General features: G+C 53.0%; 1 protein-coding gene across 5 annotated transcripts in view; it reads left to right on the forward strand.

Annotated features, from left to right (window-relative positions):
- Positions 1-24,762, forward strand: part of NCOR2 (nuclear receptor corepressor 2) — a 268,387-nt gene that overhangs the window by 209,974 nt on the left and 33,651 nt on the right. For 4 of the 5 annotated variants that reach the window (XM_044440470.1, XM_044440472.1, XM_044440474.1 and 1 more), the window contains 10 exons: positions 486-1,029; positions 8,105-8,225; positions 9,093-9,318; positions 9,991-10,122; positions 14,919-15,080; positions 15,939-16,075; positions 17,037-17,133; positions 17,278-17,382; positions 18,401-18,504; positions 21,984-22,134. In XM_044440470.1, coding sequence (XP_044296405.1) covers positions 486-1,029; positions 8,105-8,225; positions 9,093-9,318; positions 9,991-10,122; positions 14,919-15,080; positions 15,939-16,075; positions 17,037-17,133; positions 17,278-17,382; positions 18,401-18,504; positions 21,984-22,134 — 1,779 coding nt within the window. The remainder of the gene's footprint in view (positions 1-485; positions 1,030-8,104; positions 8,226-9,092; positions 9,319-9,990; positions 10,123-14,918; positions 15,081-15,938; positions 16,076-17,036; positions 17,134-17,277; positions 17,383-18,400; positions 18,505-21,983; positions 22,135-24,762) is intronic. The other variant, XM_044440471.1, reaches the window with a different exon arrangement.

Here is a 24,762-nt window from a genome sequence, read left to right on the forward strand (position 1 = left end):
TCATAACAATCCTGGTTCAACAAACCTTCAGTACTTTAAGCAATATATTTGTGCAGAGGATGGGGCCATGGCAGCACACTGTAAACAATGTATTTGTGCCAAAATCCAAAGCTCGCTCGCTCTCTCTAAAATGCTGCTATACTACGACCTTAAGTACCTGAAAAACCCAAGGTGCAGTTCTCTGTGTGAGCCCTTTCATCTGTCATCCCCTGCGAAGCAATTAGGGATATTATCAATCTGGATCTTTTAGCTTTGCACCATCCCCTTTTCGGATGGTTGAATGACTTGAAAACATGAGAAATGTTGCCCTTCCACAAGTGAGCGGTAATTCTTGCCCAGTTACAACTGTTCAGAGGCCGTGCGCCATTCCTCCGTCAAACCTTTTCTTGGGCTCTGATGGGGATGGGCCTCTCTGTTTTGTTCATGACTGTTTGTGCATGGCGGATGATACCAAATGGAAAATGCGTCTTTTTCTTTCATTTTAGTGGCCGTAAATAACAGCTCTGACACAGAGAGTCTTCCTTCTCCCCGACCTGAAGCCAAAGAAAGCACGGAAAACGGGCACAAACCGATTCCTGAAGTCAGGGATGATGCTGGGGAGGAACCAGTTGTCAAGATGGAAGAAGCCACTGCTTCTCCGGAGGCGAATCCCATCGCCCCGACCACCGCGACTGCGGAGGAGGCAGCCGCTGACCTGGCTTGTGGCGAGGAGAAGCCAAAGGAAGAACAAGCAGATGATGCGGTGAAAACAGAGGAAGTGGGCGAAAAACTCCCAAGCCCTGACCCCACCGAGGGTGACATCAAAATGGAAGAAGGAGAGGACTGTGAGGGAAAGGACTCAGCCAGCGACAAGAAACCGGAGAAGAGCAGCAACAGTAGCACAGAGACTGAGGCTGAGGGTGCACCCAAGGAAGAGAAGAAGGAGACCCACAAAACTGGGAAAACTGGAAGCACTAATACCGACAGCGACTCCAGTGCCACTTGTAGTGCCGACGAGATGGACGAACAGGATGCTGGGGACAAAAATAAGTAAGTGAGGGGCGATGGAAAACCTAGAGGAATGGGGTGGAAAACCTAGAGGAATTAAAAATGCATTCTGCGCGTAAGCAGAGAAAAACCTTGGTTGCTAGGGCACCTCAGACTGTAACCTTGGTACCTGGGAATTTGAAGTGGGCTCCCCCCCCCCCCCCCAGAACCGTGTGGATTACAGCCTTTGCATTCATCCAGCAGTGAGAGACAAACACTTGATCTTGCTGCTTGGAGCTGGAACTGTATTGGCTGCCGGAGAATATGGCTTCCTGTCCACCAGCAGAATGGTGTGCAGGTTTCCTTTACGCGCAGGAAACCACTTTGAATAGGCAGCGCTCTTTAGACCAGGGCCTTAAAAACTCCTGGCTGATCGCACAGCTGTGCTCAGTGAGTTTGGCACACGTTTCATCACTTGTGGAGCCTCGATTCTTCGAGCCTCACATTGTCGTGACAGTAATTGAAAAGGCAGCTTTACGGTGTTGATGTTGATGCTCTTCAGATCCATGTCCATCGTCGGGTTAAAGGAGGTCGTGTGTTGCACTCCGGCCATGTCCCTTATGCGTGGCCTCTTCCTGGTGAGGACAACCGTCTTACTTTCTCCAGCTGACAGGTGATTTGTGGGTTAGGGCGCAGCCCCGGTCAATTCCATTAAACGGCTCTTGGATCTGTCCTCACACCCAGCTGTCTGTCAAGCCGCAGCCAGCCACTGCAGGAGAAACGAGCCTCTGGTTCACTGGGGCACACTCTGATCCTTATGGTGGAAGCAGGCCAGCAACCCAAAACAAACAGTTAAGAAACAGCCATATTTAAACATGTGGGAAGATTATCAGCTCTCGTGCTTTCGGGCAGCTGCTTAAAAGCAACAGAGCATGTTGGCTCTGATTTAAATGAGGCAGTAAGATCCACAGATTTGGGGAATTTGACGAGACAACCTACCCTTCGGGAAGTGACGGGAGCTTCCACGTCATTCAGTGGAGGGTGCAGGAAGGCGCTTCTCCATCCATCCCCTCCAGGCAGCCTGTATGTAGTTTTCGGAGAAGGCCCCGTGTAGACCCTTGGCTTAGCTCAAAAAGCATCGAGCCACTTTCAGGATTAAGTCCCTTCCCCTCCGCTGCTTCCAGTCCAACACATTTCCACCGCCACCTCTGCAGTGGCTACGACCCCCTTTTTGATGGCTTGCATTCCCCATGCCGTCAATTCCAGGTACTTTGGCTCTCTGGAGGGTCTGTAGTTCTACCTGTTTTGGCTATAGGATTCTTTCCTTACATCCAGGCCTTTCCCCTGCTCACCCCATAAGATGACCTACATTCCAGGCTTCCCCTCTAAACATAAGAACCGTAAAAAGCCCTGCTGGTTCAGGGCAAGTGTCCAGGATCCGGTGGACTTGAAGTAAAGGCCAGCTGTGAACACATTTGGGAAGCCCAACTCCAGGGGTTGAAGACAACATGAATCTCTCTGTGGGTTTGTTCCCAAAATCTGCTACTTGGCCCCATCTTGCCACTGACGTCAGAGGTCCTCTTTAGCTCCTGAGGCCAGTAGGTGTGCGAAGACTTCTCCTCGTGGCAGGAAGGGTCCACAGCGCCGTCATCTGATGTGATGAAGACCTGCCGGCAAAGAGCCGGCAAAGAGCCACCTGGCGAAAGCAGCAAGAATCAAGAGCAGGCACATTTTGCCTTGTGGGGAGGCCCCAAGGAGAGCAATGGGATGAAGTTCAGGTCACAGGAGTGGCACTGGAAGTCCTTCCTTGGCGGCGTGCCATCGTCTTGCAGGTCTTGCTGGCTATTGCCAAGGCAAAGTTCAGGTAATAAGAGCTCGTAGCTCTTCCCAGCTTAAAGAAAGTCCCCAAAGATAATTATCTTTACATATATATTTTATAAAGGCAGCTGGCAGTGCTAGGAATGAAAGTTCAGCGGAGGGTCATGCTAAATATAAACGAAGGCAGAAGGCCAGACTGCAGGCATAAGTTAACTATTATCATTTCACCGCTGAAGGAGAAGTGGGGGCCGTGCGGTGAACACGCAAGCGAGACGAGCAGAACCCATTTCCCATTTTCTTGGGACCTTAAAACATCCCAAGGTACCTTGGACAGTTGAACCGGTTACTCTTTCAGCCGGGTACCCAACTTGGCTGAGTTTCCATCCCTGATGACAACCCTGCCATCTAAATTCTCAAGCCGTGATGTCCGTGTTGTTACCCACCAGCACATGTATCAGAGCAGCAAGACCTGGAATCGCCCGGTCGTTGTGGTCTCTTGGGGGTCACTTGCATGGGCTCTGAGCTCGCATGTGGGAATGCCCAGAGAGCCATGGAACAGGACCACAAGTATCGGTGTCTCCAGCTGTTTCATGGGCCTGCCCAGTGGGAGTAGCGCGAAAGCTCAAATGTCTTGCAGTCGTCTCCCGGATTAAAGTTGTTCAAACCCCAGCTGGTTTTTTTCAAGGTGAACATGGATTTACTGATCGTCTAGACCAGTTCGTCAGGTGTGTCCCCAATGTTTTGCCTCTGCCACCCCCTTTCTTCTTGGGCAACAATCCTACCATCCCAACACCTCTCTCCTTCTATTAGGTCTGTTGCTCTACTGCAAATTTTGAACAACCCATCGCCGCCCCTGGGAGGAGCAGTACTGCTCTAGGCCATACTTCCCCAACCTGGAACCCTCCAGATAGGCTGGACTACAACTCCCACTTCAGGATTACTGGAGTTGTAGTCCAATCTGTCCGAATGGTGCCAGGTCTGTAGAATTAAGGGACTTCTCGCTTTCGCAGCAAGCTCGGATTTACCGCACCGTGTAAACAAATCCAGGATTGAAGCCAGCTAAGTAGCAGTAATTGGGCAGCCGGCATCATGTGGGCAAAGACCCGCCTATGACCTGGAACTGAAAAGAGGCTGGCAGCCAAAAGGGTCACAGGTCTTGCTGAGGCAATCAGGAGGACCTCAGGCTCCGGTGCCTAGATGAAAACACAGGGCACGCTTCCAGGGACCGCCGGAACTGCCCTCTGTTCCCTATTTTAGGGATCGGAGCTCCAAGTCAGCATGCAGGGCTTGCTGGCTCTTGGGCCCCTTTGCTGGGCCTCTCCCAGTGCACTCTCAGATTACCTCACTTTAACTACCAGTGGGTTTCAAAGCCAGGCTCACATCCTCCCGGTTTATTTTAGCTAGTTATTTCACTGCCTATAAATTTCAAGGTCACTCAGTGTTCAAGCTCGGGGAGACAAATACGCATGGCCCAGTCACGTGAAGGGAATAAAATCCGTATCTGCCTTGTGACCCCTTTCCCTCTTCGGCCGCGTCTCCAAATCAGGCCCCCAGTAAAGGCCACAAACAAACCAAAAGCCACACGCTCCTCACCCACAGGTACTCCAGAGACGCCTCAGCCGGCTCCGGAGCCACCTGGGGCTTGCTTCCGAGGGAGTGGAGGATGTCGTAAGACATCTTCCCCTCTTCTTCTGCTTTTGAGTGGGCAAAAGGGAGGCTTGTTCGGTTCGGTTCGGTTCATACATTCCAGGGAGCAGCTGGAAAATGGAGCTCACCCACCGGGGCAGCCATGGCTGCGGGAAGCCCGTGTGGACGCAGGCCTCCTTGGGGAATTGGAGACTCTTTCCCAGTGCATCCGATACGTGGGAGTCTCTCGCAATCTCTCCTTGGTCCATTCTGGTTTCTCATCCATTTGGAGACAAGTGGACTGATAAGAGCCCAGGGAGCCTTCCGCACAGGGGATTCTAAGGAATTGAGTGTCGCCATTTCTGCCTTAGCACCTGCACACTATCCAGATGGTGCAAGAGATGCTCTGGCCACTCCGTCTTCGCTGGGACGTTGGTCCGCACATGCATGGCAGGCAAGTTCAGCTTGAATGAAGCAGGGTGGGCTCGTGAGGCATTCTCCCGTTGTCTCTTCTGGCACCGCCCCCCCACACTCGCTGCCAAAGAATCGCCCCGTTCAGCTGGCCATTTCCCTGCACGTTCACTGTAAGAACACAGGAGTCGCCACGCTGGAGCGGATCCGGGCCACAGTGCCCCGTCCAAGCGGGAGCCAGCCAGCTGCCCAAAAGCAAAACAAGCAGGACATTCGTACAGGAGCAGGGCCCCCGACACCCATTTTCCCCAGCAGCTAGTATACCTAGGCAAACTGTCTCTGATGTACTGTAAAAAAGTTTTAAAAAGTTTTCAATAAATAAAAATAAAATAAAATGTACTGTAGGTAGTCATCGCCTTTGGAACTAGTAGCCTTACCATTCCTGAATTCACCGAATCCCCTTCTAAAAGCACCCAAATTAGTGCCGTCGCTGCCTTTTATGGCAGTGGTGTCAGCCACGTGGGGGGGGGGGCAAGTGCTGAGCTGCCTAGCCCCCTGCCCTGGCAGATGCTCCGCGCGAAGCCCTGACGCACAGTGTGTGGCGCCGGCTTTGCCGTGCGAAGGGGTGAGCCTGGCAGTTCCTCCGGCGCATACGCGCACTGCCAAACCGCTGAGGAGCCTCACAGACCATCATAAAGTGCGGGACGCGATTCTTGCACGGCCCCCTGTTGAGGGACTCTTCTCATGCAGGTCAGCTGGAGCCTTTTGGGGTGAGCGCGCGCGATCCCGGGGCATCTGCTGCTTCGACGTGTCTTACCTCTGCTGAATAATCTCTCTGCCGTTCATATTTCGTTCACAATGCAAGGCGGATTGGCGCGTCAGTGTGAGGAGGCTGCCTGTCCCCAGTGCGCAAAAACCGCCCTAGAGCATGGTGGGCTGTGGGGTTGCGGGTGTTGTCGTGCCACACATCTGGATGGCACCAGCTTGGGGAAAACTGTTCCGGAGGGATCGCGGCAGAGATCAGGGGGCTGTGCACATTTTGAGAAGGCTTCTTTCGCCGTGCCTGGCTTCCTCTCCCGTGGCACGTGGCTTCTTTCCGTAAGAGTGTGCAAAGCAGCGCGTTTCAACACTAAGGGCAGCGTCCACCCAGCACCTCCCCCCGAGGCTGTTGCTGATGGCGTGTTTGGGGGGCGGCCCCCATGCCAGGAATCCTCCTCCTCCTCCGCACCTCCCCACCCATCATCTTGACAGGCGTTTTGCTAATATGGGAAAATACTCCGTTGTGAAGTGGATGGTGCAGAAGTCATGCAGCTGTGAGCCATTGGTTTGTTTTGTCTCTGGCTGTTTGGCTGCTGAGCATGTAAACCGGCCAAACGCCCCCACCCCAACACCGGGCTCATGAAGCCTCTTCTTGACTTCCAGATTCCTCCTGTGTCCTTGAACTCCACGCTCTTCTGCTGCAGTTGATTCAAATGCCGCCTTTTGTCTCTTCCTCCTTCTCTCCCCCTCTCGCCACAGCTGAACCCTCTCTCTCTCCTCTTACGTAGCAGGACGCGATGTGAGAACAGAACCGAAACTTTCCAGCTGGTGGCCACTTGGCTCCCTCAGCCGCAGCGCCCCTTTCAGCATTAAAGGCCTTTGACTATGCTTGGCTTTTCATGCTTCACCATATTGATCAAGCGTCTCCTCCTCCTCCTCCTCTCCTTCAGAGGCCAGTTTGCCCAGCTTGAATCACAGCAAGAAGCCACAGTAAATTGATCCTCCTCCCTCATGCCAGTTCTGGGCCACCTAATTACCCCCGCAAGGCATGACTTACTGTGATGTTCAAACGCGGCTGGTGTGGTTAATACCTGGAACAGGCCGTGGGTTGTGGATGGCTTGTTAGCCACCTCAACCAACTCTCTTCACTGGGTTTGGCCAGCACAACAAGCTCTGGCTGGTGAAGATAATGAGGTAAAGGGAGAAGCACGTGGCTACCACTGTGGGAGGGATCGGCAAGCCACGGGGCTTATTCGCCACCCTTGTGGCATACGAACCTGGCCAGCGTATGCAGCTTGTCCGCTTGAGTCCCCCGGGCTCTCTTGTTCTTCAGTGACCTCTGAGAAGCTCCTGCCCTGCTTATGGCCTACAGAGGTCTTGAGCTGGGGTTGTGGGGGGAGCCAGGCTGTAATGGGATGCAGGATTGCGATGTGGTTGGCTTTGGTCAGGGTGGTTCCTAAGTCGCTCGATTCTTTCTTGGTGGAGAAAAGAGAAGGAAAGGAAAGAGAATATAGGTGATGGATCCCGTACAGCCTTTCCTGGCCTGGCAGTGAGGTGTTGGACTGCAGTTCCCATAATCCTGCATCCAGCATAGCTGCCCGGGGGTTACGAGAGTTGCATTCTAACATCTGGAGGACACCAGATCAAGGGAGATGAACCAGTGTCTCGCTGCTTTTTCCGAAGCAAAAGTTGCCTTATATCAGTCAGGGTGGTGGAGTGCTGTGGTGTCAGACCAGGACCGAGGAGACCTGGCTTCGAAGCCCCACTCTGGAGATGCGGTGCTCACTCCTCTCAGCCTGCTTGACCCTGCAGGGTCGCTGTAAGGATAAAACGGGGAGAGTCACACATGGCGCCTTGCGCATCTTGAAGGAAGACACCAATGTCATACCTTCCTTTTTGAGGGGGAAATGTTTTATTTGCCGGGTTTAAAATTCTGTGCTGCTCTATTTGAAACGCACAAAGCAGAAGTCAGTATTGTAAATGCACCGTCTGAAGCGCGAATTGCATGGTGGAAAGGGACGCTGCAGAAGGTGGGTGCTGCTGTCTGAGCACCAGGAGGCCAGTCTGTGCCACTGCTCCATGTTCGGGCCGCGCTCCGTTTGCTTCCTCATTGAAAGCATTTTTCAGTGGCCCTTTATCCTCGCGGATACCAGGGCAATGTACAATAAGCGTAAGCCAGCATATCTGGGATTGCAGCCCTAGCCAGCATAGCTAGGGGCAGGGGATGATAGGACTCGGATGTCTTTCAACACCTGGAAGGCCAGCCGCTTCCCATCCCTGCTCTGTGGCATCCTGGAGCAGCCTTCCAAACACGTCGTTTAGGTTCCTGCCAAGAAAAGCCAGCTTCTAAAGCACTGGTTTATTCTCAGCATGATTCCGGTCTCCCGATTTGTGCTTAATCTCTGCCAGTGGAGGGGCTGCCGGGAAGTGCCGGTCGCTGCACGGCCGCGGGGCCCACGGGCTCTGTACCGGGCCAGGGTGTGGAACAGCTGCGCTCAGCCGCAGGGCTTGTGTCTCCTTTCAGGCTGCTCTCTCCCCGGCCGAGCCTGCTCAACGCAGCCAGCGACGCCCGGCTCAGCTCGTCGCCTCAGAAGCCGATGGACCTGAAGCAGCTGAAGCAGCGAGCGGCCGCCATCCCACCCATTGTGAGTAGCACCCCGGAGAGCCGCCTCCCCTTGACTCCCACAGCGTCTGAACCCTGTGACGCCGGGGGTGGGTTCCTGGGCGACCGGGCCCTGTGGTGGGGGTGCGGCGAGTGGCCTGTGGAAGCCGCCACAGCTTGTCCTAAACCAGCGGTGCACCTGCCGTCACGTGGGGATGCGTCCCGCATGCGTTTGTCTGTCTGTCTGAAACTTTTCAAGCATCCCTTGCCACAGTCTCAGGATGGTTTAACAAGAAGACAGAATAGGATAAAACATAACATCCTAGTCAAATTCTTAACCCATCAACAATAAAACCCATTTTAAAAACAGTCAAACCTGAAAACATTGAGAAAATAAAGGGGTTTTAGCCTGGCACCAAAAAGAATAAAGTGATGGCGCCAGGCAAACCTCTCTGGGGAGCAAAGTCCACAATCGGGGCGCCACCACGGAGAAGGCCCTCCTCCAGGTAGTCACCCTCCTGATCTCCTTCAGGGAGGGCACCCGGAGAAGGGCCTCTGCCCCAGATCCTAAGGGGCGGGCAGGTACATATGGAAGGAGGCGCTCCTTCAGGTGACCAGGCCCTAAGCTGTTTTGGGCTTTATACGTCATCACCAACACCTTAAATTTCACTGGCCGGTCACTGCCCTTCCCAGTGACGATGAAGCGATCTGGCAGGCGTGCGGCTGTGCGGAGGCGCACCTGGTAGGCATGTCATGAGCAGAGCCGCGGGGGCCGGGAATCCCCTTCGGACTCGCTGTTTCTGTGCTTTCAAAGAAGGGCTCAAAGGGGCTGCGGTGCGTGCCAGTGCGCTGCGGCTGCAGATGCCACAATTTGCCCTGTTGTTCTGCTCCCCTCCACATCTCCCTGCAGATTTCGGAAGGCTTGCTCGAGGGAGCGTTGCAGAGCGGAAGTGTGAAGCCTTCGGTGCCTTATCATGCGCTGGCCCTGTACCAGCAGCAGATCACCATGGCACACGAGTCTGCCCGGGAAGACGCGGCCCAGAGCAAGGCGCTGCAGCCGCAGGCCGAGAAGGAGCCGCCCGCGAGCAACAGTCCCCGGGCTCAGAGCAGGAGCCCGGCTGCTGGGGACAAAGAAGGTGAGTGTGTTTGGGGGTCCAGGACGGGGTAGGAACTCGCCTCCGATGGCAGCCCCTAAGGGCCTTTGCACAGCCCCCCCCCCCCCCCGTCGCCTCTCCACAGACTCAGACAGGCATGGCTAATTGGGGGGACATCGTGTCTCGCTCGGCCCCGATCAGATGCCGGAGAGGCGGCCGAGTGCTCTCATTAGCGTCCCTGCCGGTGCATTTGGAAAGGGGCTCGGAGGCCTGGAGCAGGGCCAGGGCCAGGGGGCGAGCGGCTCTGCTCCACCAGGCCAGCTTCTCGCAGAGAAGGCTTTTAATGCTCGTCTGGAGCCATTATTTCTCGGACAATCAATGCTAATGTCCTGACTGGAAGGGCAAGGCTTCTTGTAAAAGGGCCTCTTGCTCTTGCCGTGGAAACAGCCGGGGCACCTAATGGGCAATTTGCAGCTTTCTGCTTCCTCCCCGAGCCTCCTGGGTATCGATAGCCAAACACTTGAGGAGCCGTGGCAGGTGGAAGCCTCGTAATGCCTCTGCAGAACCCTTTCACGTTGGGGGGGGGGGTCCGTGTTTCTGAATTCCTCGCGCTCGTGAGAGAGGGTGGAGATGGAGATGTCCAGTTCCCGCGATCTTCAAGGGATCTTTGCTTTTTCCCGCACATACTGCATGCACTCCTGGACCCATGCCTAGCCGCCGGGGACAAAGATTGGAGACAGAGTAAAATCTCGGAAGAGGGAAGAAGCTGCCTTTTGTCCCCCCCGCCCCCATTCTCCTGCTGGTCTTCTCAGGTGCATGGTCTGCCCAGACGCTCCATCGTGCCAGGTGAAGTGACATCGCCACCAGGGAGAGCTCTAGCCTACAGAATCATTTATTAGAATTACGTCCCACCCTTGTTTCCTTTCAAGGCGGCTTACATAGTTCTCCTCCTCCTCCTGTCAATGTTAGCCTCACAACAACAACCCTGTGAGGTAGGCTGGGCTGAGAGTTTGTGGCTGGCCCCGTCACGCAGTGAGCTCTGTGGCTGAGCGGGGACTCGAACCCAGATCGCCTGAGTCCCAGGCCCGTGCTCTTAACCGCCATGCTATGCTGGCTGTCGCAGGTGGGAACACAAAAACGCACGAGCCGACCCTGGGTTGAGGCAGGCCAGTGCTCCACCTGGTGGCTAGCTGATAGCCCTGTTTGGCTACTCTGGCAGCCCGCTAACTCATGCCCACCTACGTCAGGGGTCCCCAGTTCCTTTCAGGCCCAGAAGCAATTCCATGTCAAGCTCCTGGGGCTCAGCTTCCCAGGGGGCAGTGGGGTGCAGGCAGCAAGGGGCAGGGCCAAACTAGCAGCTCGTTTTAGCTTAAAACTGTTACTGAGGGTAACTAATCCTTAAGAGAGGCTTAGAATGGAAGGAAATGCACAGAAGACAACAGCTACCAAATGATCAGGGGCAGAGCAGGGAGTTTTGCCCCGTGTGCTTGAGGAGCAACACACCGGTCTGAGGGTAGGTGCTGGATTCGACCCTGTGTTCTTCTACCTGCGGAGCAGGTGCTCCTCCACTGAGCACCTGCTGCTGGAGCTTCTCTGGAGTGTCCTTGCGAAGGCTGCACAGGCATAAGGCCACGGGAAGCGGCACGCTGGCGTGTCCCGCAGGAGAGGAGAACTTGCTCCCAGGCCAAGAAGGCTCAGGCAGCAGAGTACTGGCGGATATAGGATTGGGGCTTCAGCAATCCTCGGGACGGACTCCTGATTTCCCCGAGCATCCGTCATTTTAGCAGTATAATTGTCGGGCATTTAACGGCTGACCTTCGAAATGAGTGGTAGTCAGAAATCCTTGTTTGAAATCATTTAGCAAATCCTGGAGGAATGGAAGGCGCAAATTCACTAGTAGGAGAAAGAGACTCAAGAGAAGCCGAACGAATGATACCTATTAAACCAACGAGCTCAAGCCTTCCTAATGCACATGATTCCCCTTTGTCCCTTTGCCATTTCCTTGCTGGGGGAGGGGCATATGCAGAGAAATTATATTTTTAGCTCAAGATGCTCTTAATTGTAAGATAAGATGATATTTCTTAGCTCGGAACTATCTTCGAGAAGAGAGAACGATCCCTCCCCAGTGATCCATGCACTGCCTCGGCAAACAGGCGAGGGGTCGTGGAAAGCACGGATTCTTCTTTCCCACTCTTCAGGTAGGGAGGGTGGTCTTCCCACTACCCACAGCTGCCCTTCTCCGGGCAAACGCGGGAGGGGGAAGAATCCTCTTCAGCAACAGGCCAAGCTCTGCCGCTGCCGAACATACGTTCCCAGACATCTTCCTAGGCTAGCCGTTGCCTCCTGCTCGAAGTGTTCCCCACCCTGCAAGTCTCTTTGCTACGTCTGTGTTCATCTGGAACGACTCCAGCCAAAGCACCCCCCCCCCCCCGTACCCGCACAGGCCCCCCGGCACAGTTTCCCCAGGGCGCGAAGGCCTTTTGCGAGGTTTGGGGGCCGGGAGCGTTGCCCGCTTGGCTCGCTCGCTCGCTCCACACAGATGGCTCTCACTTCTTTTTCCTCCGTGTGGTGCAGCCAAAGGCATGGCAGGGGAGCAGCCGAAGAGGGGGGTCCGCGATGTTGGGCCTCTTGGCTCTCTTTCCCGGTTTTATTTGCTTGGCAGCCTTCACACCCGCAATATGTTTCTTATTGATTTAGTCGCCCCTTTTTGCTCGGCTTTTCGAGAGCCGGTCGAAAGCCAAGAGCGTTCATTTGGATGACGGGTGGCATGAACAATGCCTCCCTTGCTCCAGCTTCGGGGAATTGATAAGCGGTAGTAGTAGCCCCCTTTCTGGGGTCAGTGCTATTTTATTTTATTTTATTTTATTTTATTTTATTTTTTAAGCCTGAGTTATGCCCCCCTCCTTTAATTCATGTCTGGGGAAGAGGCCATACCAAAGCAGCCACGTTTAAGACTTCAAAGAGTTTTCACCCCTGGTGGAGGTGAAATACCATCCAGAGACATGCGGTGCGCATCTTTTGCCGTCTGCTTTTCTCGAGGCCAAAGATCCATCACAAATAACGTATCTCAGGCCTAGCAGGCAGTTGCTTGTGCCTGGATCCAGGCCTGCTTTGAGCCTTTGCTGCCTCCCGTTAGGAATCCCCTGTTGTTCCCAACAGCGGTGGAAGCAAAACCACATGTTGCCGGAGCTCCTGTGCTCGCCTTCGGACTGCTGAGGCTTCGGCAGAAGCGGCCATAAAACTCTGGTGCTCTCCTCGAGCTCTCTGCAGTTCAGTTGCTGAGCACAGAAAGTCCCAGGTTCAGTTCGGGCACCCTCCGTTTGAAAGGTGGCAAGGCTGAGATGCCGGAGAGGCGCTTCCGTTCAGAGCAGGTGGCGTTCTGACTTGGAGAACTGGTGGCCAAGCTTCGTATCATAAGGCAGCTTCAAATATCCACCAAGTCGGAAAGCCACCGCCCCATCCATAGGGCATTCCCCGAGATTTGAACCGGGACTGTAGCCTGGCCTGTGCACACAGGGCTGAGCATGTGTTTGAACCCAGCCCCCCTCTTCCTCACCCCCTCTATTGGCTTTTATATGCATAAAATCTGCGTGACGCTCCTTGGAGAGTACAGAGCTTAAAATAGTTTAATCCAAGCCGAGTAGTCCTTCCAGGACCTTTGCTTGGATTAAATGAGACAGAGGAGAACCTCAGTGCACAGTTCTCCTCTTCTTTACAGTAAATATGGAATAAGCGCCCAGCTTCTCTTTAATTTGTACCAGGGCCTCGCACATGAGCCTAAAGGTAGGCAGAACTGAATGCATCGCTGCCCCGTCTTGCCAAAGCCCCACTTCCCCTGCATGAAGCAGAGCCTCCTGCTGAGGGGGCAGCTCCGTGCCTTGAGCGCGGGGGCAGCGTTCATGCCTGGCCGTCTCCGTGGGAGAGCCACGGAGAGGGCGGGAAGGCAAGCGCTGAGATCTGCCGCCCTTTTGCTGAGTGAAGCACGGGGAATTACCAGGAAAATATGCGCATGCCAAACAGTCAGAGCCCTCCGGTCGCTCGCTCCCTGCCTGTAAGCGGCAGCGCTCTCTGACGCGTCTCCCAACGGCTTTCGCGCCGTCCTTGAAGGTGAAGATAAAGGCCACGCTTCACCTCTTAAATCACGAAAGCCGGAAGGGAGGTGCCGGGGTAGTTTAGTCTCCGGGTTCTCTGACATATGCAACAGGCTTTCCGGGAGGAGAGTGAGCACCCATGGGGGAGGCACAAGCTCCTGGCCCCCTCGTTGCCCACTTTCGGGGCGCTGTGGCTGCACTGCGAGCCAGTTCGCCCCCTTCCAGTCAGTACGGTGGGGTAGCTCCCATGCTCCTCTAGCGGACACTGCCAGGGGCCAGCACGGCTGGTCACTCCTTTTGCAAAGCCGGTCACTCTACTGCGGGACTGCCTTCCCAGAACACAAAGACCTTTTCCTGTGGATCGGAGGGGGACCCTGGCCACCCCGTTCCCCTTTTCATGTCAGTTGCACTGGGAGCGGATGCTTCGCCCTTTGTGTCCCCTTGAGGAGGGCCATCGCTCAGCAGTCAAGTATGTGGTCAGCCCTGCGTTCTGTCCTCAGGATCCCCAGGCAGGACTGCGGGGGACGCACCTCTGGGGCGCTGCAGAGCCTTGTCCACCCTGATCCTAAATGATCCAGTGGTATGGCTCAGTGTGAGATCATTTTAAAGATTTGTATCCCAGCCTTATGTACCAACGGCTGTTGGGACAGAAAAACCGATAGAAACAAATCAAGAATAGAACGAAAACGAGCACTGCAGAGGCCAGAGCAGAGCAGCGGGATGCTGGGTCCTGGAGAGGGGCTTACTCTCCAGAGGGATCTTCTGAATCACGAAGACGCAGATCCCAGGAGGATCCTCCTGGACAAGGGCATGCGCGGGCAGCTTGCCTCGCCTCTGTCTGGGCACCTGACCTCGTCTGTAGGTGGCCAGATTTCGAGTAGCCTCGCCATGGCAGCATTTGCACAAGTAGGACAGAGCGTGTGTTTCAGCACAAATCCAGGTGTGCCCTTCCTGCTCTTGCGTCATTTTCTTGGCTTTTGTGGTGAGAAGCGCATAGGAGCTGAAAGGGCGGAACGACTGTTTGTGTGAACACGACCTCAGGCACAGTTCTAAGAACGCGTTCTGTCCAGAAGCGGGGATTCTCCGGGGGTGCGTCAGGGGTCGTGAGCTCTCTCTTGCTGCCCTTCACCTAAGCCATGAAGCGGCCGGGGGGGGGCGGGGCGAAGACTTGCTTCTCCAGCATGCCAAGCCCTTCGCATTCACGCCGCAAAGAAACTGTCAGGCCTCTTACTCCAAGAGCGCATAGCCTCGCTCGCTGATACCATTGTCAAGCAGCTCCTTTCGAGTGATGCAAGGTAACGCAGGCAGGGAAAGCTCTGTCGGTGCCTCTGGCTTTGCCATGGCCCGCAGTCACAGGGAAGCCATTACCGATCGTTCCACGGCATCCTGCAGGGAGCATCACAGCCCCACTGGGACTTATCCTCTGTCCCAGCCGAGGGGTTTGTGTAAGCACCAAGGTTCAAGAAGGAGGCCAGAAGGGTGCACAACGCCACCCCGGCTTTCTGCAGCCCTTCTGACTCCCGGCTGTTGGCTCTTTGTTTCTCCTTGCAGACAAGCTGGTGCATTTCACCTCCCTCCCAGAGGCGCAGAAGCTGGGAGAGCCTGGCATCACCCCCTGCTGGCCCCCCGTGCTCCCCTACCAAGGATCCGCAAGGGACGTGATCAGAACCACTCCGCATGCGGAACCCCACGTGTTTCAGTACAACCCCGCAGGTGAGGCTGGCCAGTTGAGGCCTGCGCGTACCTGGGCTCCTCCGAAGTGGCCTGGCACTGCAGGCACGAGCAGCTGGACGCAGGGAGCACGCGTCTGAGGCAGAGCCAGCCCTGCTTCAGTAGTCGGGGCAACTGGCTTCCTTCATTACCCCTCCGCGGTCCTGTTCCCCCTGAGCGTAGCAGAAATGCGCACAGTAGCTGTGCCAAATTAATTTTCCCAGCAACAGTATATTGTTTCGTGTCATAATGTAGAACATTTTGCAGTAGTTTGTTCTTGAATGGGCAATTAAGCCTCATTAGCTTTACCAAAGACCTGTTCCTAGCAGATGAAACTGGTTTTTTTCCTTCGTGCGGATCAACACAGCTGCTTCTAATTTCGGGCTCCCCTTGGGGATGTGACTGTGCAAACACCTGCAGTTCAGTTTTTAGCCCTGGCCACAGTTTGCAGACACGGTGCTGGTAGATCCATGGAATAGGAGCGTTGGTGAAATTAATCAGCAGAGTTCTGTAATTAGCAGCAGGGAGGGAGATATACAGTGTTAATGGCCCAGGGTCAGGACTGTTGGATGTGACCTGACCAGGCAAGGGCAGTTAGCCCTGTTCTGTGGCTGGTCCCCAGTGGCAGGCTCAGGAGGTCAACAAAACCAGGATTTGGGGGCCCCTGGTGGGTGGTGAGCTGACTTTGGCCAAGTGGGGCACAGGCGGAACAGGCCTGCCGTAGAAAGTTGGGTTAGAAGGAAGCTTGAGACACCAAGTAAAGAAGATCTTTGTTTTTTTTAAATAGCTCCTAATTAGACATCTCTGTTGCTGTCTTTTCCCCCTTTCCGTTCCTTTCCTTTCCTTTCCTTTCGGACGTAGGTCATCCGGTCTCCTTAAATGTGCATGAAAGTTCTCGACCCAGCCTCCAGCGGCTGACAGCCATCTCCAACCCTCCCCCTCTCATCTCCACCAAGCATCCCTCCGTTCTTGAAAGGCCGCTCAGCTCCATTTCACAGGTAAAGTTGTAGATACGGGTGCATAGAGAGTGGGTTGAAAACATGGCTTTTGGTAAGCAGGTCTTTTCTTGCAAGCCAGATGCTTTGGATTTCCCAGGCAATTAATGTCAAGGGAAGGATGGCACGAGGGAGTGAATGCCATCAGCATAAAGAGCACTTTCCAGAACTTAGCGGGCAGAATTCAGGCCAGTTCCTGCAGCAGAGCAATTCTCAGAGTGGGTCGGTATGATCATTGCAACCCACCATGGATTGCTGCACGTGAGAACAGCCATTTGGAATATTCAGCTCCTGGTAGGAGGTTTCCTTGGTTTGTTGTATCGTCCAGACCTGGGTGGCAGGACTGCGTGAGAGTTAAACAACCCTCAGATTACCCCACAACACATCATGGGTTATTTGAGGGTTGCTTAACTTTCAAACAACCCCTGCCTGGGTTCGCATGACACAGCAGGTTGTGGTTGCAACCAGTGGGCTTGCTCCTGCCCGTGGCCGCTGCAGATAGTTGTGCTTCCAAGGAAGGCTGTGTGAGGAATCTCCCTTGTGCAGAAAATCTGCCCGATTCTCTCATTCCAGCTTCCCAGACTCCGGCCCTCTTTGCAGCGGCCTGGACGCTGAGCTTCGGGCGAGTGCACACAGGGATAACCAGGCACCACTGGGCCGGCAACAGTGAGCGAGGGCGAAGGCCAGCTAGTGCGAGTGGCGGTGGGTGGAGGTTGCCAGTTGTGCAGCTGGGTGTTCGCGACTTCCTCTTGGCTCAGCTTGCCTCGTGGGGCCAGCCTGAGCATAAGAGGAAGGCCGCAGGTGCTGGAGAGAGGGATTCCGGAAGGGTTGGTCCCAGCCCTGGTCTCCGTGAACCAGGGTGGGCTGCCGTGATTGAGCGAACCGCGTCAGCTGGGAAGGCGAAACGCCACTGCTGCTTTGTTGAGCCGTAACCCGTAACGGGCGCTCTTTGGTGTGCTTCCAGGGGGTGCCGCTGCAGCTCCACACTCCGTTCAGCTCCGAGCATGCAAAAGTCCCCATCGCCATGGGCCTGCCTTTGACCATGGACCCCAAGAAGTTGGGTAAGGAAAGAGGGCTGGGCACCCGATGCGAACCTTGGCAGGAGGAGCCGGGGCCGGCGTTCGTCCGTCTGAGAAGCGCAAAGCGGGGCTCGAGCCAAGCTTCTCCTCCAGGGCAGTAATACGTGGTGTGCTCCTGCTTTGCAGTGCCTTTCCCGGGAGTGAAGCAAGAGCAGCTCTCTCCGCGGAGCCAGGCTGGTCAGCCTGAAAGCTTGGCTGTGCAGACGTCCCAGGAGAGCTCCGTCCTCAGGGGTAAGCCAGTCAGAGAATGCGGCGGTGCAGCTCTCCCACATCACATGCAGCTTTGTGCGATTTGTGAGTTGCGTCCCAGCATCTTCGCCAACACTGGGCCGGTTTCTGGGGTTGTGGTGCCCCTAGGAAGCTTCCTGCCCTGAGCAATTGCGAGAACCACCCCTCGGGGAGATGAGAGGGGGGCAACCAGGCGAAGGGCCTTTTCTGCTGCTGCTCCCCATCTTTGGAACTCCCTCCCCAGGGAAATTTGCCTGGTGCCATCTCTATTTTCCTTTTGGCACCAGGCGAAGACATCTTTTTAGGATTTTTTTTTAACATTTAGCCTGCATGCTGTGGCCCTTTTTTATTGTTTTTATAGATGTTTAATTCATTACGTTTTAATTGGTTTCAGTGTGTTTTTACTCTGTTAATGTGTTTATGCATTGTAAGCCTCCTAGGGAGACCTCGGCCATTATAGGCGGCCTATAAATACATGTAAATAAATAAACAAACCCACGATGCGGTTTGTGACATTATGTGAGGCTTGAGGCCAGTGAGCCCTCTGTGCAGATGGTTCAAATAGGAGAGAGACTGCTAATTCCCCACCTGAGAACCTACAGAGCTGCTGCATTCATAGAAATTTTTATTTCCAGTCTGAATATGCTTCATCCTAGCGCTAAGCATTCAGTGCATTTATTCTATTTTTGCCCTGCCATTCTGAAGCCGACCAAGGCTGGTCACAAAAGCTTCAGAAAAGCCATTATGAAAACAAGGCACTGAAAAACAGCCTTAAAAGCCAAAGCCACAATGCCAAGGTAAAAATGCTGGGCTAGATCATTCTAAGCCGGGCGTGGTGTCGGGTCGCATTTGAGGTCTCCAGCCTCCGAGCTGCTCCACTGGAATTCTGCAGGAGCAGCCCCAAAGCAGGCAGCGCGTTGCTCACAGCTGTGGAATAGCAGCTACCTCCCAGTGGCTTTGCTTTCAGGAACCAGGCTGCCCAGCCCAGCCTACAGCCCTTCTAATCCTGCTGCTTTTGTAGGTGCATCCTTGGGTTCGTTATCGGGAGGAAGCATCACCAAAGGCATCCCCAGCACGAGGCCAGCATCGGACTCCCCCATCACCTACCGTGGATCCATCACACACGTAGGTGTCTTCTGATTTTTAGATGGTTCCAGGACTCACCCAAACCTGCCCAGAGGCTCCTGACGGGGCAGTGAACTTGCCGCCTCTTCTCCTCCTCCGCCTCCTTCCGTCCATGGGCGCAGGTGGTGTTGGATGTGTACCTGGGTGCCTCTTAGGGTTAGGGTTAGAGCTTGCGCTGCACCAAAGCCGGGAAATGCTTTGGGCCTCACCTGGGAACGCCTCGGTAGGTACGCATAGATGGGGAGAGGATGCCCTGGAAGGGCGGAGTTTGCAAGCCGTTGGCCTGGGGGACTGGCCTGCGGGGGCGTGGTCTTGCACCTGGGTGCAGGGATTGCAGGTGAGCAAAGCCACGTGTCCCTTCGCCAAGACCTGCCAGCGTACAGTGTTCAGCCGTAGTGAAAGAGAGAGGGCCTTTCCAGCTGCAGTCCTTGGCGTAAGACTCTTAGCCCAAATCAGTTGTCCCTTTGGGTTGCACCCTTAGTAAATTTATTATGTTTTTTTAATGGAAAGCAGTTCTAACTCTTTTATATTTTATATATTTTAAGAATTCTGTAATTCTTCTTGTTCTTTTTTGAAAGAAAGGCAATTAAGACGTTCCAGTGGCTCCCACAACTTTCCAACGACATTTACCTTTCCTTTTTACTTAATAAGCAATGAATATGCTTTTCTTTTTTGCTCTGGAAATTTTGCTTGGCTTTTGTCATGGGACGCTTGGAAGAGCTTTTGTAGCAAAATCAGGTGTTCAGGTAGGCCAGGTTGAAACTGTTTCCTGCAGATCACCAACTAAACTGTCCTGAAAGAAAGGTTTGTTCCCAGCAGGAGCAGCTCAAATCACGATCTTGTAAGTTATCTTGAGAACCTGGAAACACGGCACTGTATGAATGCCTAAAATAAATCAATAAATTTTAGCTTATCCTCACACACATTCATTAAAACAACATAATAATTTTTATTTACCATCAAGAAACTCTAGGAAATACTTTTTCTTGGAAGTACATGTGTACTTACCATGTTACAAATTTAAACAGCTATGACTTAGTGGAGCACAACCCTGTCTTGGGTTTCTTAATTCTTTAAAGTTTGATTTCTGTTCTGAAGAGGAAGCAGCCCAAATAAAAATAAATTGTGTCTAGCTTGACCCATCCTCTCTCTAATTTACTGGAAGGATTTGATGAAAATCTGAGGAGGCAGCAGAAGATTAAAAATGCGTATGCATATCCTGAGAGAGAGATTATTAATATTGGATGCATTATTAATGTCTCCTAACAGAGATATTAGGAGATTTTGCCTACTCCGCCTGGATCGCCCAGTGTTCCATCAGTGTGAAGAGTGGCCCAGGGTCTGAGATCCAGCGCAAAATGAGCAAGGCAGGCCGTGAGCCGAGATTTTAAATCGCTTCAGCCTCCGTGCGGCTAGCGGGTAAAGGCTGAACGGCTCTTTACAATCCATCCTCCAGCAAGGGGCCGGCTGCCAGAAGAGCGCCTTCGGGCTCTTGGGTGGCTTAAAAAGGAAACAGACAAACCAGCAGATACATAAATGAGTGGGGGTCTTCCAGGGATCTCCTTCCAGGCATTCTCTCCCGGGTCTTGCCTGGCGGCCATCGCATGAGAGTGCGCACGTACCCTCTCAGACGGAGCCGTGCGCGCCAGTTCTCATCCGTCATCCCCAGCGGCAGGGTTCATGCCAAGTGGGTGATAGCTTTGTGCCACTGAGTTATTGCTTTATCTGGAAGCGGAGCAGAGAGAACCCATTTCCCTAAGCGAGTTTTCACTGGCTGGTGTTCAGATCTTTAAAGCTGCTTAGAAACGCTCTGGATTCCTCTCCCCTGTCGGGAAGGATAAATCGTTCCAGTGCCACTAGAGGGCCCATTACTGGGCGGTCTTGGATCACACAAGATAAATCACACATTGGCTGATTGCAGTTACTTCATTCTCTCTCTCTCTCGCTATTATTATTTTTATACATAAAAGGGGGGGAAACTAGAAAAAGTAACATGTAAAAGCAAAAGGGACCAAGGGACCTTTCCTATAGCACAAAGAGTGGGAAGTTGCACAAAAAATCAGTAGTTATTATTACTTCTATCAATTTTATAACTGCACTTTTGACTTAATAATGCTTATTACAAAAGAAGAAGAAAACTTTAACATGGGTCTCAAGTAAACAGTAATTCATTATATAACACAGAGCGCAGAGTGGGGCTTCCGCGAGAGGTCGTTGAGGCCCCATCGGTGCGGGTGTTCAAGGATAGTCTGGACATCCACATGGTGGGGATGTCGTGAGCGGAGCCGGCTGGTGCCGGAGGTCAGACTAGATGGCCCCGGAGACCCCTACTGACCTGCTCTGTTTCTATGTTTCTAGTTCTTTTACTCCCACCTGCCTAGCAGCTAAAAAAAAATAAATCCAGATCAACTCAAACTACAGCAGTCAAAGTGCCTTAACACAGTTGCTTTTGGTAAGAACCTCAAGCATCAATATTTTGTGTGGGTATTTAAAATGTGTGCATTCGGATGAAGGTGTGTATTTTGAAAAAAGTTGTACATTTTGAAAAAAAATGCACATTTTTTCAAGCATACGCTTGGTTAATATGAGGGCAAATGCGGGGGGGGGGATTTGTGTGCTCCAGTTTGTGACTGGAAAATTCTCCTTTGTCCCTCTGTGTGGCCCTGCAGAGAAACACAGCTGGATGCACCGGCCCAGAATCCAGCAGTTAATCCATGAGTGCGAGCCTCTGCTGCAGTAGCTGAATCGCGGGATTCATGCTGTGTCCCAGATCTGATTTCCCGTAACTCCAGATAAAGGGACCTTGAAGAACTGCAGCAAGTTGAAGTAGGCAGAACTGGCCTAGAGGGACTTGAGGTCTAACTGGGTGTAATCCAGTTGAGATGCTCCTTTAAGAGGCATTCGCGTTTCACCGATCCAGATGCACAACTAATGCAGCCTGGGTTTTTTGAAATGCAGAAAGGTAGATAATGAGACAAGTACGGCAATCTAGACCCTCTTACAGGGTGTATGAGCAAGCAATCCTAAAGAGTTTGTTGGCCAAGAGCGGCACAAAAGGAGCTGCCAGGAGAGATGGAGCGGAGGACAAGGAGCTGCCCAGTGTCTGCGGAAGGGTCTGCGTCAGTTTCAGCTTGCCCCTCCACCATGCTGGGGTTCAAGGCGTCGCCAAGCGCGAGGCTTCCTCGGCCTGCAGTGCCTGTTGTCCCCTTCCCGTCTCAGCAACCCGGAGAGAAAGCACGCGCGTCCTCGCCCGCTGTCCCTCGGTTCCATCCCCATCTCCACGATCCTTGCGCTGCTCAGTCCTTAAGCCCCACGACGGCCTGTGACGGGAAGTGGAGTTCCCGGCCGGCGCATGCTTGCTCTCGCTCGTCTTTGTTCAGCCTGTCTCCAGGAACGGAGTGTTCATCTGCCCACCTGCACTTTGCTTCTGCCTTAATTGCTTATGACACGGTTAAAGACGGTCTTGGTCTCTTTCCCAGGGCACCCCAGCCGAAGTGCTCTACAAAGGAACCATTACCAGGATAATGGGAGAAGACAGCCCCAGCCGAGCGGAGAAAGTGCGGGAAGACGCCTTGCCCAAGGGACATGTCATTTACGAGGGCAAGAAAGGACACGTCCTGACCTACGATGGTGAGTCGCACTCCTTCTCAGCCCCCCCCCCAGTGCCCACGGACCAGGGGGGGCTTGAAGTGAACCTGCACCTCCTGCTCCCTCCCCACAGCGCTGGGGGGTCCAGCCAACAGGCCCAGTTTCCGAAGTGCCAAAGGCAGCTAGCTAGGCCAAATCAGTCTGAAGCCAAGGTCCAGAAAACAGATCAGGCAGCGGGCGAGTTTCCACAGGATGGTGGTCCAGAGAAAGGCTCTGACGGATGGTACAGGAGCCTGAGCGTTTGGGTTTTTCTCTTGTTCCATTTTGATTTGTTTTGAAAATGAGTTAAAAATGGAGGCCGCCAAAGCCGTCATAACATAGCTAGGGTTTACAGCCACTGTGGTGTGGAGCTTCGAGTGATGGTCTGGGAGCCTGGGAGACCTGAGTTTTAATCCCCACTCGGCCTAGACTCCTTCACGGGGCTGCTGTTGTGGGGATAAAATGGAGGGGAGGAGAATTATGTAAGCCGGGTGTGTTCCTCCCAAAAGGGGGGGGAGTGGGTATTAATGCAGTGTAATAACAGTAATAGCAGCAGCAGCAAGAACACTAAAGAGACAAAGGAATTCACTGACGATGCCGGATTACTCCCAATATGTTTGTGGAACAAGTGCAGTTAATCAGCTGATGCACACAATCTAATGAGAAAATGAAAAAACAAGTTATAAAGTTAGACAGCACAGAAAAGGAGTGTGCACGCACAGCACAAATTCTCCACTTTATTTCCCCAGGAGTTCGATAACCCTTGAATGGATTTCGCCCTCTCTTCTGCAGATGCTTCTGAGATTGCTTGTTGCTGCTGCAATTCCTCCCCCATCCCGGCCCAACACACACACACACTCTCTCTCTCTCTCTCTCTCTCGGTCATTTTTGCTAATCGTTTGTATGAGAGTGATCCATGTGATTAATTATCTCTTAAACCAAATCATGCACTCCCACGAGTGAGGGTTTTCACATGTAGGACATAATTCATTTCAAACAGGCAAATGAGCCAGTGTAAAATACGGTGGATGGATTGACTCCTTGTGGACGTTTTGCAAGGCTGTTTGGGTGGAGTTGCACGTGTGCCTTGAACGCAGCCTCAGTTCACTGCGGACGAAGTCTTGGCCCTCCCTTCAATGTGGTAAAGTGCATTGGCTCATTCTCTTGGCTCATTCAAGACACGTTGGATTTTGGGCCTAGCAGCGGGAGTTGCCGATCCACAAATATGCCTCCTTAGTGACGCCATGGAACTATGCTGGACTCAGTGATACATAGAAAGTGAGCTAGTCAGGGGCCTCCCGGGCCATCTAGTCTGACCCCCGGCTCCAGCCGGCTCCGCTCATGACATGCCCACCATGTGCGTGTCCAGCCTGTCCTCGGACACCCATCCTTGACTCGATGGCCCTTGGTCTAACTGTGCATGACTCTTGTTACCTTCTTAAAGCACGATCATTCCAGGGCTGCAATTACTATTTTAAAAGCCACTTGCACTTCTCAGTCTTGTACTAAAGTTTGCTGGATTCACACCAGGAATTGCCTGTCCAGGCATATTATTTTTCTTTGCCATGGGATCCCTAGTGGATGAGGCTGGTTTATACATTTTTAAAATTACATAAATACCCTTTTGGAGCAGTCAGATAAATTTTCTTCTCTTCCGTGCCTGCCTTTTAAATTTTCCCCGGACGGCAAATGTTGAACAAAGAGACATGGCCAAGTGTTATCCAGAAGATACTGTTATCTCTCTGTTTAGCCTTGAGATGAGACGACTGAGAGCTGATGGCTTACGATCGCACTTTTCAAGGGTCTAAAGGGTGCCACACAAGAGAGGGCTGCAGCCTGTTCTCTGTCACCCAGCTGTAAAACATGGAATAATGTGGAATGTTGCAGGAATGTAGATTTTGATTGCATATCAGGGGGGAAAACATCCTAACGGTTGGAACCAATTGCCTAGAGGGGTGGTAGGCTCTGCATCACTGGATGCATCCAAGCAGAAACTGGAGAACCGTCTGCCAGGAATGCTTGGAACTGGGTTCCTGCACTGCGCAGGGAGTTGGACTTGATGGCCTCCTGCCCAGCTTGGATTCTGTGATTCTGAGGCAGTTGGCAGAGCCAGCACTACTAAATAGGAGTTTGGAGCATCTTTTCCAGATGGTGGGTTTGCACTGTCCACACATGATATCTAGAGAAAGCAAACCTTGGACATTTGAAATGTTCAAAAGGGTTTTTTTTAACATTGACAATAACTAATTATAGAAAAAAATGAGTTAGAATTTAAAATTCTCTCTGGAATCTTAGCCATGGGCATGGACAAATCGGGGAAGGGAGCAGTTAGAGAATAAATCTGTTATAACAGAATAAATCTGTTATGAATTCTAGCAGGCAGGAAGGAGTTCAGGGAGGGAGACGGGATAAAGACGCAAGCACTGCCAGCACATTGATGCCATTTTGATACTTGCCAATAAAGGCGCTCTAATGAGGCGAAATCTTGCAGCGTCTGTAAGCTGAATGGGACAAGATTGGTTATTCTTACTGCTAATGGCTCTTCTGTGAGGAAGGGAAATGTGCACCGAATCCCTTTCTCCCTCTTTTGTTACCCTCTGCTGCAAGTGTGCTTGGATGGGCGGGGGGAGC

Source organism: Varanus komodoensis, unplaced genomic scaffold, assembly GCF_004798865.1.
Source record: "Varanus komodoensis strain SLA01 unplaced genomic scaffold, ASM479886v1 scaffold38, whole genome shotgun sequence".
NCBI lineage: Eukaryota > Metazoa > Chordata > Lepidosauria > Squamata > Varanidae > Varanus > Varanus komodoensis.